The 17,936-nt window shown below is 35.8% G+C and overlaps 1 protein-coding gene across 3 annotated transcripts in view; it reads left to right on the forward strand.

Annotated features, from left to right (window-relative positions):
- SUCO (SUN domain containing ossification factor) overlaps positions 1-17,936 on the forward strand; it is an 89,870-nt gene that overhangs the window by 11,284 nt on the left and 60,650 nt on the right. For all 3 annotated transcript variants that reach the window (XM_013970168.2, XM_013970170.2, XM_013970169.2), the window contains exons 2-4: positions 10,153-10,261; positions 11,917-12,027; positions 14,365-14,525. In XM_013970168.2, the coding sequence (XP_013825622.2) occupies positions 10,153-10,261; positions 11,917-12,027; positions 14,365-14,525 (381 nt within the window). The remainder of the gene's footprint in view (positions 1-10,152; positions 10,262-11,916; positions 12,028-14,364; positions 14,526-17,936) is intronic.

Consider the following 17,936-nt stretch of genomic DNA (forward strand, 5'->3'; position numbering starts at 1 on the left):
AGAAATGATATGGATCTAACAGAAGCAGAAGGTATTAAGAAGAGGTGGCAAGGATACACAGAACTATACAAAAAAGATCTTCATGACCCAGATAACCACAATGGTGTGATCACTTACCTAGAGGCAGACATCCTGGAGTGTGAAGTCAAGTGAGCCTTGGGAAGCATCACTACGAACAAAGCTAGTGGAGGTGACGGAATTCCAGTTGAGCTATTTCAAATCCTAAAAGATGCTGCTGTGAAAGTGCTGTGCTCAATATGCCAGCAAATCTGGAAAACTCAGAAGTGGCCACAGGATTGGAAAAGGTCAGTTTTCATTCCAGTCACAAAGAAAGACAATACCAAAGAATGTTCAAACTACTACATAGTTGCACTCATCTCATGCTAGCAAAGTAATGTTCAGAATTCTCAAAGCCAGGCTTCAACAGTACGTGAACTGAGAACTTTCAGATGTTCAAGCTGGATTTAGAAAAGGCAGAGGAACCAGAGATCAAACTGCAAACATCCGCTGGATCATAGAAAAACCAAGAGAATTCCAGAAAAACATCTACTTCTGCTTCATTGACTACGCTAAAGCCTTTTACTGTGGATCATGAGAAACTGTGGAAAATTCTTCAAGAGGTGGAAATACCAGACCAACTTAGCTGTCTCCTGAGAAATCTGTATGGAGGTCAAGAAGCAACAGTTAAAACCGGATATGGAACAATGGACTGGTTCCAGATTGGGAAAGGAGTATACGTCAAGGCTGTATATTGTCACCCTGCTTATTTAACTTATATGCAGAATAGAAAGTGAAAATGAAGTAGCTCAGTCGTGTCTGACTCTTTACGACCCCATGGACTGTAGCCCACCAGGCTCCTCAGTCCATGGAATTTTCCAGGCAAGAGTACTGGAGTGGGTTGCCATTTCCTTCTCCAGGGGATCTTCCCAACCCAGGGATCGAACCCAGGTCTCCCACACGGCAGGCAGATGCTTTACTATCTGAGCCACCAGGGAAGCAGAAGACATCATGTAAAATTCTGGGCTGGATGAAGCACAAGCTGGAATCCAGATTGCCAGGAGAAATATCAATAACCTCAGATATGCAGATGATACCACTTAATGGCAGAAAGCAAAGAGGAACTTAAGAGTCTCTTGATGAAAATGAAAGAGGAAAGTGAAAAAGCTGACATAAACTCAACATTCAAAAAAATAAAGATCATGGCATCCGTTCTCATCACTTAATGGCAAATAGATGGGCAAAATTATTTTCTCGGGCTCCAAAAATCACTGCAAATGGTGACTGTAGCCATGAAATTAAAAGATGCTTGCTTCTTGGAAGAAAAGCTATAAACCTAGACAGCGTATTAAAAAGCAGAGACATTGCTTTGTCGGCAAGAGTTCATCTAGTGAAAGCTGTGGTTTTTCCATTAGTTGTGTATGCATGTGAGAGTTGGACTATGAAGAAAGCTGAGCGCTGAAGAATTGATGCTTTTGAATTGTGGTGTTGGAGAAGACTCTTGAGAGTCCCTTGGACTGCAAGATCAAACCAGTCAGTCAATCCCAAAGGAAATCGGTCTTGAATGTTCATTGGAAGGACTGATGCTGAAGCTCCGCTAGGACTTTGGCCACCTGGTGTGAAGAACTGACTCATTAGAAAAGACCCTGATGCTGGGAAAGATTGAAGGGAGGAGGAGAAGGGTTGACAAAAGATGAGATGGTTGGATGGCATGACCAACTCAGTGGATGTGAGTTTGAGTAAGCTCTGGGAGTTGGTGATGGACTGGGAAGCCTGGTGTGCTACAGTCCATGAGGTTGCAAAGAGTGGACACAACTGAGTAGCTGAACTGAAGCATTGCACGTGCATTATTTCATTTTCCTGTTTTACAGTGTTTATATTAAGACTTACAGCTTTTGTAATTAGTTTGTCCAGGAGAATGCACATAATAAAAGGGGGAACCCAGGATGTAAGAGTTGGTTTGTAAAGAAGGCTGAGCACCAAAGAATCGATGCTTTTGAATTGTGGTGCTAGAGAAGACTCTTGAGTCCCCAGGACTGCAAGGATATCAAGCCAGTAAATCCTAAAGGAAATTAACCCTGAATATGCCTTGGAAGGACTATTGCTAAAGCTCCAATACTTTGGCTACCTGATGCCAAGAACTGACTCTTTGGAAAAGACCGTGATGCTGGAAAAGACTGAAGGAAATGAAGGGGGTGGCAGAGGATGAGATAGATAGCATCACCATTTCAATGGACATGAATTTGAACAAACTCTGGTAAATAGTAAAGGACAGGGAAGCCTGGAGTGCTGCAGTCCATGGGGTCACAAAGAGTTGGACAGGCCTTAGTGACTGAACAACAAGTTTTGACTCTGAAGTCCATGCCCTAGCCACTACACTACAAAACTTTGTCTCTTGGGGCTGGTATCTAAGTCAAGGGGTAAACATTGCCCCTCCTTTATGATAGTTCTTATATTTGTATCTGCAGTAACTAGTCTTAATAACATGATCAGTTCTTAAGAGAATGGATGAATGTTATTTTCTCACCTTTCTTTTCATTTATCTGTTGACTAGAGACTATGACATGGGAAATGTAGCAGGACAGAAAGGTGATAGGCTTTGGAGAGATCTAGATTGGTTGAGTGACTTTTGACCAATTAACTTCTGAGGTTAATTTTCTTTATTTGTAAAAGTTAAATTAATATTTTAATGTAAACAGTTTGACACATTTAAGAGAGACTGTGTTCTCTTCTAGAGACATCAGATACTTAGAATCGGGTTGGTCATACTCAGTTTATGCTACATTCTTTATCAGTTCAGCCGCTCAGTCGTGTCCGACTCTTTGCGACCCCAGGAATCACAATACGCCAGGCCTCCCTGTCCATCACCAACTCCCGGAGTTCACTCAAACTCATGTCCATTGAGTCGGTGATGCCATCCAGCCATCTCATCCTCTGTCGTCCCCTTTTCTTCCTGCCCCCAATCCCACCCAGCATAGGTCCCCCTTTTTCCCTCCACTTTACATCATTACTGTTTTATATTCTATCTTCATTTTCACTTCTATCTCCCCCATGTTGGGCATTTACCCTGGAGTATATTTGGTGTGTTTTTCCAGTTAATCTTCATGTATTTCTTAGATTTCTGATTTCTTCCAAAAATAATGTTTTGTTTATATGTTTTAAAATTTGCGTAAATGGTATAATGCTATTAATCTCATTCTTTTTCCTATTTCCTTCTACCTAACACTTTAAAAAAAAACAAAAACACTAACTTGTTTTAGTTACTGGAATCACTGTTATGTGAATTCTGAGTAGTGTGACAGATGCCTCAGGAAGGGCTGATGTCATTCATTCACTGAGTATTTATTGGGCCCTTTGCATGTATGCTGCTTCTAAAGAGAGACTTTATACCAACAAATGCTTTTGGGAGTATTCTGTTCCATTTGCTTATCTTTTGCTGTCCTAATACTATAGACTAATTAGAGTGGTTTTGCGATACATTTTAATTATCTGGCAAGGTGAACCACTTGCCTTTGCTTTTTTTGTTAATATAGTTATTCTTAGATTAGTTTTTCCATATTTAGAACATCCTTCAGGTTTTTCTCTCTAGGATTTTCTTAAAATTTTTTTTTAGTTTATATTGGAGTATATAGTAAATTCACAGTGTTGTGTCAGTTGCAGGCATACAGCAGAGTGATTGTTATATATATACATACATCTGTTCTTTCTCATGTTCTTTTCCCACATAGATTATTACAGTGTATTGAGTAGAGTTCCCTGTGCTATATGGTAAGGATCCTTCAGGTATTTTGATAAGAATTATATTGGAGTGCTGAATTAGTTCGGGGAGAACTGCTGTCTTTACTTTGCTGTCAGCAGCACTCCATCCATGAACATACTACATCTTCAGTTGTCTCTTCATTTTATGGTCTTTATTAGAGTTAACATTTTTTCCTCTGTAAATGGTTGTGTAGTTTTTAAGGTTAATTTCTAAATTATTTTTAAAAATTGTTACTGCTAATGGTTTATTTTCTATCTTGTTATTGCTGGGGAGGAAAATATTGACTTTTTTGCTTATTTTTTAAATTGAAATAATTTACATACAGCTAAGTGCATATGTTGTCAACTGTATAGTTGGATCAGTTTTGACAAATGCATACATCTGTGTAACTCACACCCATCACGATGTAGAGCATTTCTATCACTCCAGAGTGTTTTCTCATGTCACATTCTACAGAATTCCCTGAAGCAACTGGAGATTTGATTTCTATCACCATGGATTAGTTTTGCTACTTCTGGAAACCTATTTGAATAGAATTAATACAGTATTTATTCTTGTGTCTGACTTCTTTCACTCAGTGTAATGTTTCCAACATTTATCCGTCTTATTTCATTCATTTGTAATTCATTCCTTTTGATTGTGAGAACTAGTATAACACATTGTATGAGTATACGACAGTTTATTTATATTCTCCTGTTGTTGAGCATCTGGACAACTTTCAGGTTTTGGCTATTAGGAGTAAAAGCTATTGTGGGCATTTTTGTACACATAGTTTTCATTTCTCTTAAGAAGTATGTAAAAGTGGAATTGCAAGTACTGAAACAGATGGATATCCTATGCTTCTGGAGATGGTACCCTGAGAAAGACACATTGCTTATGAAGGATTCCAGCTAGGAATATATAACCTGAATCTGGTCATGATGAAATATAAGACAAACCTCAAAAAAAGGACCATGGTATTTAAAAATAAAAGGATTATGTCCTTCAAAAGTGTCAGTACCATATAAGATAAAGGCCAAGAACTGTTCCAGGTTAAAGGAGGCTAAAGACACAGGACATGGTCTTAGACTTGATTCTGTGCTTGGGGTTGAGGAGGGGAGGGGGAATGCTGAAAGGACACCTCTGGGGACATAGATTATTGTGTCAATGTACCATTTACTCAGATTGTTAATTGTAGTGTGGTTGTGTAAGAAAATATCCTTTTTTCTGAGGAAACACGTACAGAGATGCTTTGAGATAGATTACATGGAGTGGGGAAAGAGAGAGGGCCATGAACTTGCTGTGAGAATGGCAAATGACGGGACAAATGGGTCACAGCAGGTAGAGAGGGTTTGCAGTTGTTCTTTGTACTATGTTGGCATTTCTTCTGAAAGCTTCAAATTATTTCCAAATAAAAAGTAGGGGGAAAAAAGATTGGGATTTCCTTTTCTCTAGATAAGGTGTTGATTAATCCACTCAAAATTTTTACATTATTGTCAGTGAATTCCAATTTTTGTATACTTTGTCCCAATTTTGTTATTTTTCTAGAAACATCCATGTCTTCTGAGTTTTCAAATATATTAGTATATATAGCTGTTAATATTTTATAATTAAAAAAATATGTCTTGCCTGTGGTTATTTCATGCTTTTAGAACATATTTTGTTAATTCATATCACCAACTCTCCTTTACCAGTTTTTCCAGAGGTTTGTCTTTTTAATATTTTCCTTGGAGAACCAACTTTTGGTTTTAATCTTTTGGTTTGGTTTTTCTTTCAGTGATTTCTGTCCTTAAGAGTCCTTTTTTCCTTAGATTTAAACGGTCCTTTATCTTCTTGAGTTGAAAGAGTGGCTCTTTTGTATTCAGTTTGTCTCCAGATGGGCTCAGAAGGATAGTTTTCCTGCTGCTGTTTTACCTGCATCCTACCTACCAGTTTTGACCTGTGGTCTTCTGCTCTAATATTTTGTAATGTGCCCTATATTTTCCTCTTTAATAAAACAATTATTCTGCTTTATAATTTAGTTTACAGGTTTTAGAAGATGGTTAGCTTTTTGTATCCTAAATGACACTCAAATGCAAATTTTACAAGACTTTTAATTACATCTACTCTAAAAGTTGATACCTTTCCATATGAATGGTGAATCCATGCCACATTAGCGGGGTGGCAGTGGAGGGGGCTGACAACAAGACACATGTGTGCTCTTATTTTCCAGATTCTGTGTTTTGTGTTTGTGTGAGGGGGTGGTGGATGGGTGGTTGAGTTGGGGAGGTGGTGGTAGTGGTCAAGGCAGGAGGTGGGGCTGATGGGAAGAGGAATGAAAAGTGATTGAATTTTGTTTCTGCTGTGTGCTGCAAAACAGTTCCCCTAAGAACCCTCTTTAGTAAGTATTTGTTAAACACCTGATGTTTGCAGGTTTTGGCTATATGGGGAGGGGCTAAAGTAGTTAGGGATATGAAATTGATTCTCAAAGAGTTTAAGTGTAAGAGGATATACTTGGCTCACAATCGATTTAATCAATAGTAATAGAATCTGAGGGGAGAGTGTCAGGGGCTCCATTTATCTTGCTTGCTGTGATTTCTGGTGCTGAATTTCTAAAAAATTTTGAAAGTAATTTCATCAGGCTTGGGGTTTTCACAGTACAGTTTTTGAAAGTTGCTTCAGTAGTATGGAATCAGATCCATTTAGTCATGCAGCAAAGTGCCCTCAGCTGTTTTAATGTGACCCAGTGATTCCTAATGATGGGGCATGCATGTCTAATTCACCTGGGGCAACTTGCTGACAGTAAAGACTGTATTATAGAGATTCATTCTTCTTCAGTGTAGTTGGTGTGGGTTTGTGTTATTTCATTTTACTTTGGTGATTTAAAATTTCTTGACAGTTCCTAGTTGGTGATCATTTTTATCTATTTTAGGCTTTTTTCTTATACACAAAATTAAGGATATCTTTGCAGGTCTGTCTTTAATTAGCATCTGTCTTTATATAGGGACTGATATATTAGAGGTAAACAGTGATACTATTGATAAAGCTATAGGGTAGCTTTATCAATAGGGTAAATATGCTAATAATGTAGTACATACTAATGTCAGGTGTACTAGGGTTCTTCAGAGAAATAGAACCCACTTTATATGTAAAATGAGATGTTGAGTCACACGATTATGGAATCTGAGAAATTCTGCTGTCTTAAAGCTGGACACTGAGGAAACCCAGTGGTATAATTCAGATCAAGTCTGAATGCCTATTAACCAATGCAGCAGAAGATATAATCCCAGTAAAAAGGCTAGAGAACATGAGATGCCACAGCTCAGATAGTGAGGCAGGGGGAAAAAAGGGCAAATTCTTCTGATCAGTCCCTTAAAGGATTAGATGATGCCCACTTATATCGAGGAGGACAGTCTGCTGAGTCCACTGATTCATATCTTGTTGTTCGGTTGCCAAGTTGTGTCTGACTCTTTGCAACTTCATGGACTGCAGATTCCGATGCTAGTCTCACTCAAAAAGCTCCTAACTTTGGATAATGGAATTTGATTAATGTGATAGTAAAAATAAGTCTCATGAGATTTAATGTCTTTTGGCTGTCTTCACACTAACTGCGAATATTGGGATTTATATATACACATGCACATGCAGAATTACTGATGATAAAACTAGTACATGCTCGTAGTAGAAATTTAGAAAGTATAGAAAAGAATAAAGAAAATAAGGGGGTATAATCACCAAAATTCTAACACCCATAGTTTTGAATATCTGAAACTTTTTGCTGTCCCAAATATGTGTATATATACACTGACAAGTACAACTACAAACACCCATGTGAGAAACAATGCAAAAGTCTGTCAATAAGGAAATGTTTAATAAATAATGATATGTCTATATGACAATTTGAATAAGTAATATATTTTTATGGCTCAAAATTCAAAGGACTTAGGGTATTAAAAAGTGAAAAATATCCATCTATCCAGTCATTCAGTTTTCCACCCTGGAGGCAACCAAGGTGGTGCTTTTTTTCCCTTTTGTTTTTAATTCTTTCAGTGAAATTTATGCATGTACAGGTGCCTTTAGTACACATGTGCACACATAGAAGCATACTATATGTATATGTTACTATGTACTTTGCTCTTTTATTTGATTTTAATTTTTATCAAAATGATGTAACAAAAAGATAGCTCTACAAGGATTTTTGTTTTATTTGCTTTTGCAAAGAAGTCAGTCCTTCATCCCTCTTTCCTCATTTTTCCTTTTCAAGGAAACCACTTTGATCTTTTAGCTGATGAATTTTGTTTACTTCTTTGTCTCTAAAATAATTGTTTTAATGTCAGTTTTAGGTATGTTACTGCAAATGATCAGATTCTCCTGGTAATGTAGTCAGTCATAATTTGGATTAGATCAGTATTCATGACTATAAATGATACAACTGAGCCATGTAGTAAAACATGATTACTTTTCCTTTTTCTGTTTTACTTTTCCATTTTCATGGGGCTAATATATGACTTGTGTTTTCTTATTTTTCTGTTTAATTAAAATTATCTGCTAGTTATGCAGATCTGTTCTTGAGATTTTCAGGGACTCCTCTAAGTTGTGCTGTTAATTCCGTCCTCCAAAAGAAGACTCTCCCAGAGCTTCTGATGACCTCCAATTTAGTTTCGGTTGCCCTCTTTGTGTACGTACAGCTGTCATCCATGGAATTCTCTTTGCAGCCACCCTGGGAATTCCCTTTTGCTCTTTCATCTCACTGCTATATTGTTGTAATTATTGTGATTTCTTAGATGTCTAATTTCCCCACATTAAAATCTTCTTGACTATTCTGTTTAAATAAACTTTAGAGTCAGTTTGTCTTAATTTTTTTTAAAGCTTTATTTTTTGCAACTTCAGTGTGTGGTTTTCAGATCTTCCATATAACTTTGAATTGTGTAAAACTTTTTTTGTCAACTTAAATAATATCAATTTCAAATATCTTTACGATTAAGAACACAGAACACGTATGTGTATTTGTAGAATATTTCTCGCTAAGTTTATCTTTGGTATTTTATTGTTTGTATTATAAATGGGGACTTTTCTTCTGTTAACTCTTGCAACTGGTGGCGATGATTTGAGTAGAGTATCTGCTGATTTCTTTCTTAATTTTTTATCTGCTGCTACTGCTAAGTCGCTTCAGTCGTGTCCGACTCTGTGCGACCCCATAGACAGCTGTCCACCAGGCTTCCCCATCCCTGGGATTCTCCAGGCAGGAATACTGGAGTGGGTTGCCATTTCCTTCTCCAGTGCATGAAAGTGAAAAGTGAAGTCGCTCAGTCATGTCTTGACTCTTAGCGACCCCATGAACTGCAGCCTACCAGCCTCCTCAGTGGGATTTTCCAGGCAAGAGTACTGGAGTGGGTTAGGAATATTATTTTATACCCAAGCCTTCTTTTAACACTTTTTAGCTTTCCAACCATATAAATTCATCTGCAGTTATTGGTAATTTTACTGTATCCTTTCCTGTTTTTATACTGCCTTTGTCCTCATATTATGTAATTCTAGTGATAATGGACATTCTTGTCTTGTTTCAGATCTAAATAGGGATATTTTGGTTTCTTCACTGATTATGATAGTGACTCTTAGGCTTATGTGTTATGCATGTACTATGTATTTCTCATGTTAAATATCTATGTATTACTATTTTATTGACTTTTAAAATCTGGATGGCTGCATAAATTTATCAGATGTCCTTTGGTGATGATAATGAGATTTCTTTTCCTTGATATTTTTGCATAGCAGAGTAAATATATTCTAAACCATTTTGGAATATCAGAGCTAAACTCTACTTGACCATAACAGTGGTGTGTTGCATCTTGGGTATGTTAATGGAGATTTTTTCTTTTATTTTCTTCAGAACTTTTGTGTCTGATTTCGTATGTATTATTAACCTATAGTATTTATATATATGTACTGTTTCCATTAATTTTTGATATCATTGTTTTGTTCCCTATAAAATAATTTGGAAGCTTTACTTCTATACTTTGAAATAGTTCAGGTAGCTTTAGCATTATTTGTTCTTAAATATTTGGTAGAATTTAGAATATCAGTGGCATCTGGTGCTTTTGAGGAGGTTAGCTGTTCATCAACTTTCTCTGTTCCTTCTGTGATAATTGTCAGATACTCTTATTATTGTGAAGTATTTCCTGTTTTACCTTTGTGAGATTAATGATGTCTAACTTGGAGTGCTGATAACACTTTATATTTTTCTTAGGGTATTAAATAAAAAACCTTTGTCTTATGTGCATTTGTCTTCATCATTAAATAGTCAAATTGTCAAGAACATTAGGATAAGAACCATCTGTTTGTCTCTTGCCTCAAATTCTAGTTCATGGTATGGAATATGTTGATTTAACAACCTTACTTTTTTTTTTTTTTGGATGGTGACGGTGGATGTTTTACAGGCTTCCAAGTTGGCATGTGTGTTGTAAAGAGAGTTCTTCAGCTTCATTGTATTACTCTCAAGATGACAATTGTGCACTAGAAAATGAAGATGTACAATCCCAGAAAAAGGTACCTTAAATGAAGATGAAGTTGTAATTTGTGTATTAGCTTTCTGTCTTCTCAAAACATTTGGAGTAAAAATATTTCAAAAATACTGTGACATTATTTTTGATGGAGATTTGTAATTTTCTTTGCTATACTTTGAGGAGTTACTTAGGTAATTCTGAAATTAACCTAAATATTTATTTATTTATTCTTTTTGCTTGTACTATACGGAGAAAAATAGTACCTGTTCAGAGAACTGAAAACTAGGACTCTCTTTTTAATACTTTAACTACTTAAAGTCTCTAAAGAAACCTGAGTCTTATAAATTAAAAACTATTAGAAATGAGAATTGTAGGGAGAACCTGAAATGATTGGCTATGTATTTTGTTTCATATAATTGGGTAGAGTGAATAGACAGAGGCAAAAAAATCTGATGGTCTCTAAATAGTTTATTATCATTTTAAATCGTAAAAGGTGATTATTGACTTCAGCTAGATTTGGCCCCCCCCCGAAAATCAACGTTCTTATTTTAAATTAGAGGAATAATTTATACACACTGTAAGATATTCATCTTTGTATCCCCTTCCCATCCCCAAAGGAACCATAATTTGCTGTTTCTTATTAAAACACTCAGACCATTGTCTTTGGGTATAGATACATCATAGCTCACAAATTAATGTTTTAGTTTTTAGTAAAATGCCATAAATACTGCGCAAGTTGACTTGCCCTCTTCCCCAGCAGTATCTTGTGGATACCTTTGTATGTTACTGTATTATTTTGAATAGCTACATTTTTATTCCATTATATGGACATGTTAAATTTATCTAAGCACTTTTTTGATTGAGAGGCTCTCAGCTGTGTTTATACATACGTGTTTGTGTCTGCATTTGTGTGTGTGTGTGTATGCATAAACTTTTAATTATATGCTTGGGTGTTTTCTTTTTTTGGCATAATGTTTAGAATGGATTTAAATTTCTGAGTTATACAGGATCTGTTTCAAGGATAGAGCAGTTAAAATTTTGAAGACTCTTGCTGGATACCTCTCCAAAAAAAGTATAATTGTATGTGTCTATGCACAATCTGTAAGACTTAAAGCTAATCTCTTCTTTGATGAGAAATAAGACTTAAATGTTGTTAAAAATGAATTTAAGCAAAGTGTTAAGGAAGGGGAAATAGACATTCTTTCAGTAAACATTTGGTTACCTATTATGTTCTTTATAGGGTTAGAATATGATGGATATGAACTTTGCTTTTATGAAACTTATATGCCGGAATATACATTTAAAGAAAATATATCTGAAATTCTAACTTAACAGTATCAAAAGAGATGACACAAAAAGCTATAAGCATATATATTTACCAGATATTTACTGATCTTCCTGTGTGTCTAACATATAGTGCTGGGTGGTAGGACTAAAGTGCTCATTAAGAAATCAAATGTAGTGTCTATTTGGAAGGCAGCTATGCTCATTACTGTACTGCTAGTGTACACATGTAGTATACATTTGAAGTGAAGCAGTAAGGAGAGTAATGCATGAAGGTAGACAATAAGCATGGAAACAAAATTATTAAAATCACAATAAAGTGTTTTGGTTGTATGGAAAGACAGTCTTAATATTGCTTCAGGACTATTTTGTGAAGCAATTTTATCAGTCGGCCTTTTCTTTGTTGCAATATAGGATGAAAGAGGGGGACCTGTCAATGCTGAATTATCGGGAAAAGTAGATTCAAGCTTACCTGTTCCTCCAGAAGAAAACAAATTAAAAGATGACTACATTGTGAATGTACAGGTAAGATTTGTTGCTTTGATTTTTTAATGATACAGCTTTTCAAACCACTTCACAACATAGAATACATTTATTTGGTCAACATATTGTATATTTTTTTTTTCCCCTTTCTTTTTGTGATTCCATGCAACTGGCTTTAATACTAGTCACCTGTTAGGTACTGTTTTTGAGAAAATTCAAAATTACTGATGTAATAGTAAATGTGACCATTTTCCTTGTAGTATAGGTTTGGTTGTAAATCTTTCTTTTTAGGTTCCATTTTGGCTCAGTATAATTACTTATCTTCTGTCAGGTTTTCAGATGTCAGGGGACATTTTTTCTGACTTAAAGTATTTGTATGTAGAATACAGAAAAATTTTATCAAAATTTTATCACTTAGTGTGGAATATTAATAAATAATCATTAATAGATTATGTTTTTTCCCCTTTTCTCTCATATTATATCCTAAATGTTATTTTTCATTTTGTATACCAGCTTTTATGAAATATGTAAAACTAGGCCAAAGTGTAAGTTGATCAGAATGCTGATGTATCTGGAAACCATTTAATATCAGGAATAACTGAAGAAACTGGGGATATTTGATCTGGAAGGAAGAAGGACTAAGGAAAAACTAAATCTCTTAAATATTAACAAAAATAAATTTCAGCTTTAAAGAAGGGAAATGCTCTTTAAAAAAACACAGCCGGAGTTATTTTATGATTTAATTGGGTTATCTAGGGAGAGAGAGTACGTTTCATTTTAATGAATTTTGGAGGACATTTGGAAAAGATTTATGCATCAGAGTAAGGGAAAAGTGATCTCTGTAGCCCTTCAGTTATACAAGTATCCCAAACAGTCTTGCCATTTTTCATTTTCCTGAATTTTTCTCATGATATTCTCTTGTTCAAGTACATTGAAGTTCTTACTGCATCTTTAGAGACTTGTGCTGTTCAGTACAGTAGCCACTAGCTACCTGTGGCTCTTGCACATTGGAAATGTGGATAGTCTTAGTTGAGATTAGCTGTTAAGTATAAGATTCACATCGATTTTGGAGACTTAGTATTAATAAAAGAAAAAAAATAGTGTAAAATATCTTATTTTTTATGTCGAATGATAATGCAATATTTGATAATAATGTGATGGCTCTTTTCTCAAAGCCTCCGTCATAAATTATGCAAACTATTTGTATTCCTTTGCTAACTTTTCATTCCAGTGTAAATTCCTCAAATGATCACATTTTATTTTATTTTCTTATTTTGTAAAGAATTTTTGTTTTATATCACATTGTTAATTTTATATTCTTTTATATTTTATATTGTTTTATATTTATTTTCTTTTATGTTTTAATTTTATATCACAGTCCTTATTTTATATTCTTCTGACTCTGCCTCTTATTTTCTTTCTGTTGCTGTACTGGCTTGTCCTTTTCTTCAAAGTCCTAGTTCTTCTAGTTCATCGTAGTCCTTAGTTTCTCTTTTCTTTGAACTGAGCATGAGTACCTCTCTCTCATTTGATACTCACTTAGTAAGTATTGTCTACTGTGTGCTAGGTACTAGTATGTGCTAGGCACTAAGAACATGAAGATCAAAAAAACATAGTCTGTACTCAAGACATTTATAATGGAATTGAAGAAGAGAAATAAATAAGGGCAATTAAGGTGTGATTAAAGTCTATACAGATAACAGTGGAGGCATAGAAGAAGGGGAATGGCTAATTCTATATGGAGTTGGTTGGTGGAGGGAAGTACTTATAAGAGGTTTTCAAAGATAAGTAGGTATTAAGTACATTTCAGATTATATTTTGGAAGAGTGAAACAGCATAGAGGCCTTAAAAGAGCAGCCAGAATCGTGTATTGCCTTGTAATGTTATTTATACATGCCTTGTATTGTTACTTCTTGATACACATTATCTTCTAAACTGCTCAGGGACAAAAAACTATGTGGTACACTATTTTATACTATTATATATTAAATACTAGTATATAGTTTTATACTAATAAATAGTAATGCTATTTAATAGATACTGTTTCATGTATTTACATAGGATTTCAGTGTTGCTGTAGGATACATTAAGGTGTAATTATAATAAGAGAGAAATTTTGTAGGTCCTGATACAAAATAGGAAAGAAGAAAGACCAGCTGCTTTGTCCTGGCTTATGAAATGCTATGACAAATCTGTAGAGCCTGTGTTGTAATATGAGATGTATTCCTTAGGGTGGTCATGTTAGAAGAAGGGACTTTTATAAAAGTAATTTTTAGTGAAGATTATATTGTTACTTTTGAGACATACTTTTTATAATATCCTCTTCAAATAAAGAGAGAATTTGTTAATCCCAGCATTAAATATAACTGACTTTTTTAGAAACAGGATGCGGAGTCAAAAAAGTTAAGTCCATCTGTGACTGAGACACTCCCTACAGTTGATCTTCATGAAGATTCTTCCAGTATAGCTGTGGACAGTGAAAATAATGAAAATATTTCCAGTTCATCTACCTCAGAGGTCACTCCAATCTCAAAACTTGAGTAAGTCATTACAAAGAAAAAAAGAACATCATTAGATAATGACAGAAAAATTTCTTTGATACTTAAATTTGACCTTTAGTCTATATAGCAGACCTATATAATAATGCACCTGTTTTGTGTTTTTAATTTTTTTATTTTTAAATGTAATGATCTTATGGCATAATGAGTATTTATTCTTCTAACTCAGGGAAGTTGATTGTATCCCAGGCATGAATTATCTGCATAATATAGGTAAAGTGAGATTCTTGTTTAAGAAACATGGAACTTAACTGAATAATCTTTCCTATAATTATCAAAAATTCCAATGTCAGAGTGTTCATTTCCATTAAGTATTACCGTGTCATTCCATTCATAATATGTCTTTGTATGATAGCTAACTTTTTTAAGCTTGATAATAAATATTCAGTATATTTAGATAAATTTGGAATATTTTGGTTTCTTTTTCTCTCTTTTAAAAATGTTTTACACCATTTTTAAAGGCTACTTTCCATTTTCAGTTATTACAAAGTATTGACTCTATTCTCCATGTTTTATGCTACATACTTGAGTCTGTCTTATACCCAGTACTTTGTGCCTCCCACTTCCCCACCCCTGTATTGCTCCTTCCTACACAAAAGGAAAGATATACCCATTTGAATGCAGAGTTCCAAGGAATAGCAAAGAGAGATAAAAAAGCCTTCCTTAGCAATCAGTGCAAAGAATTAGAGGAAAACAATACAATGGGAAAAACTAGAGATCTCTTCAAGAAAGTTTGAGATACCAAGGGAACATTTCATGCAAAGATGGGCTCAATAAAGGACAGAAATGGTATGGACCTAACAGAAGCAGAAGATACGAAGAAGAGGTGGCAAGAATACATAGAAGAACTGTACAGAAAAAGATCTTCATGACCCAGATGATCATGATGGTGTGATCACTCACCTAGAACCAGACATCCTGGCATGTGAAGTCAAATGGCCTTAGGAGGCATCACTACGAACAAAGCTAGTGGAGGTGATGGAATTCCAGTTGAGCTATTTCAAATCCTAAAAGATAATGCTGTGTAACTGCTGCACTTAATATGCCAGCAAATTTGGAAAACTCAGCAGTGGCCACAGGACTGGAAAGTGTCAGTTTTCATTCCAATCCCAAAGAAAGGCAATGCGAAAGAATGTTCAAACTATTGCACAATTGCACTCATCTCACATGTTAGCAAAGTAATGCTCAAAATTCTCCAAGCCAGGCTTCAATTGTACATGAACTGTGACCTTCCAGATGTTCAAGCTGGATTTAGAAAAGGCAGAAGAACCAGAGATTAAATTGCCAACATCCGCTGGATCATTGAAAACACGAGAATTCCAGAGAAACATCTATTTTTGCTTTATTGACTACACCAAAGCCTTTGTGTGGATCACAACAAACTGTGGAAAGTTCTGAAAGAGATGGGAATACCAGACCACCTGACCTGCCTTCTATGAAATGTGTATGCAAGTAAGGAAGCAACAGGTAGAACTAGACATGGAACAACAGACTGGTTCCAAATAGGAAAAGGAGTACGTCAAAGCTGTATATTGTCACCCTGATTATTTAACTTCTATGCAGAGTACATCATGCGAAATGCTGGGCTGGAAGAAGCACAAGCTGGAATCAAGATTGCTGGGAGAAATATCACGAACCTCAGATACACAGATGATACACCCTATGGCAGAAAGTGAGGAAGAACTAAAGAGCCTCTTGATGAAAGTGAAAGAGGAGAGTGAACAAGTTGGCTTAAAGTTCAACATTCAGAAAACTAAGATAATGGCAGGTGGTCCCATCACTTCATGGCAAATAGATGGAGAAACAGTGGAAACAGTGACAGACTTTAGTTTTGGGGGCTCCAAAATCACTGGTGATGGTGACTGCAACCATGAGAATAAAAGATGCTTGCCCCTTGGAAGAAATGCTGTGACCAACCTAGACAGCATATTGAAAAGCAGAGACATTACTTTGCCAACAAAGGTCTATCTAGTCAAAGCTATGGTTTTTCCAGTAGTCATGTATGGATGTGAGAGTTGGACTATAAAGAAAAGTGAGCATTGAAGAATTGATGCTTTTGAACTGTGGTGTTGGAGAAGACTCTTGCGAGTCCCTTGGACTGCAAGGAGGTCCAACCAGTCAATCCTAAAGGAAATCGGTCCTGAATCTTCATTGCAAGGACTGGTGCTGAGGCTGAAACTCCAATTCTTTGGCCACCTGATGCAAAGAACCAACTCTTGGAAAGACGCTGATGCTGGGAAAGATTGAAGGCAGGAGGAGCAAGAGATGACAGAGGATAAGATGGTTGGATGGCATCACCGACTCAATGGACGTGGTTTGAGTAGGCTTCAGGAGTTGGTGATGTGGGATAGGGAAGCCTGGTGTGCTGCAGTGTGTGGGGTCACAAAGAGTTGGACACGACTGAGTGACTGAACTGAACTGAACCGTCCCCATTGGTAGCCACTAGTTTGGTCTCTATATCTGTGCGTCTGCTTTTTTTTTTTGTTGCATTCACTAATTTGTTGTAGTTTTTAGATTTCACATATAAGCTATCTCATACAGTATTTATCTTTCTCTGACTTATTTCACTTTTAGCATAATGCCCTCCAAGTCCATCCATGTTGCTGCAAATGGCAAGATTTCATTCTTTTTTTTTTGCTGGGTAGTATTCCATTGCACGTGTGGGTATATATATGACAGCTTCTTTATCCATTCATCTGTTGGTGAACACTTAGGTTGTTTCCATGAGTTGGGAATTGTAAATAATGCTGTTGTGAACATTGAGTACATGTATCTTTTCAAATTAGTGTTCTGTTTTTTTTCGAGTACATACTCCAAGGGAAATTGCTGGGTCATAGTTTTAATTTTTTTGAGAAATCTCCATACTGTTTTCTATAGTGGATGCACCTATTCACATCTCCACCAACAGTGTGCATGGGTTCTCTTTTCTCCGTATCCTTGGCCAACATTTGTTACTTAGTCCTTTTTTTTTTTTTTGAATTTATTTAGTTTTGGCTGCACTGGATCTTCATTGCTATGCATGGGCTTTCTCTCAGTTGTGACGAGTGGGGATTATTCTCTAGTTGCAGTGCACAGGCTTAGGTGCCCCACAGCATAGGGAATCTTAGTTCCCAGGCAAGAGATTGAACCCAGGTCCCTCCATTGGGAAGTGGATTCTTAACCACTGTACCACCAGGGAAATCCCTGTAAACTTTTCGATAATAGCCATCTGACAGATATCTCTTTGTGGTCTTGATTTTCCTTTTCCCTGATGATTAGTGATGTTTAAAGTTTCCTTAATTTAGAAAGTCTCTTTTGTATGCCTAGCTTTAGCAACAGTACAAAGAACAAAACCCCTTTCTTTTAATAGTATATTAAACATATCCTTTGTCAAATGAGTTAGCTTATATAAAA

Source organism: Capra hircus, chromosome 16 (assembly GCF_001704415.2).
Source record: "Capra hircus breed San Clemente chromosome 16, ASM170441v1, whole genome shotgun sequence".
Taxonomy (NCBI): Eukaryota; Metazoa; Chordata; class Mammalia; order Artiodactyla; family Bovidae; genus Capra; species Capra hircus.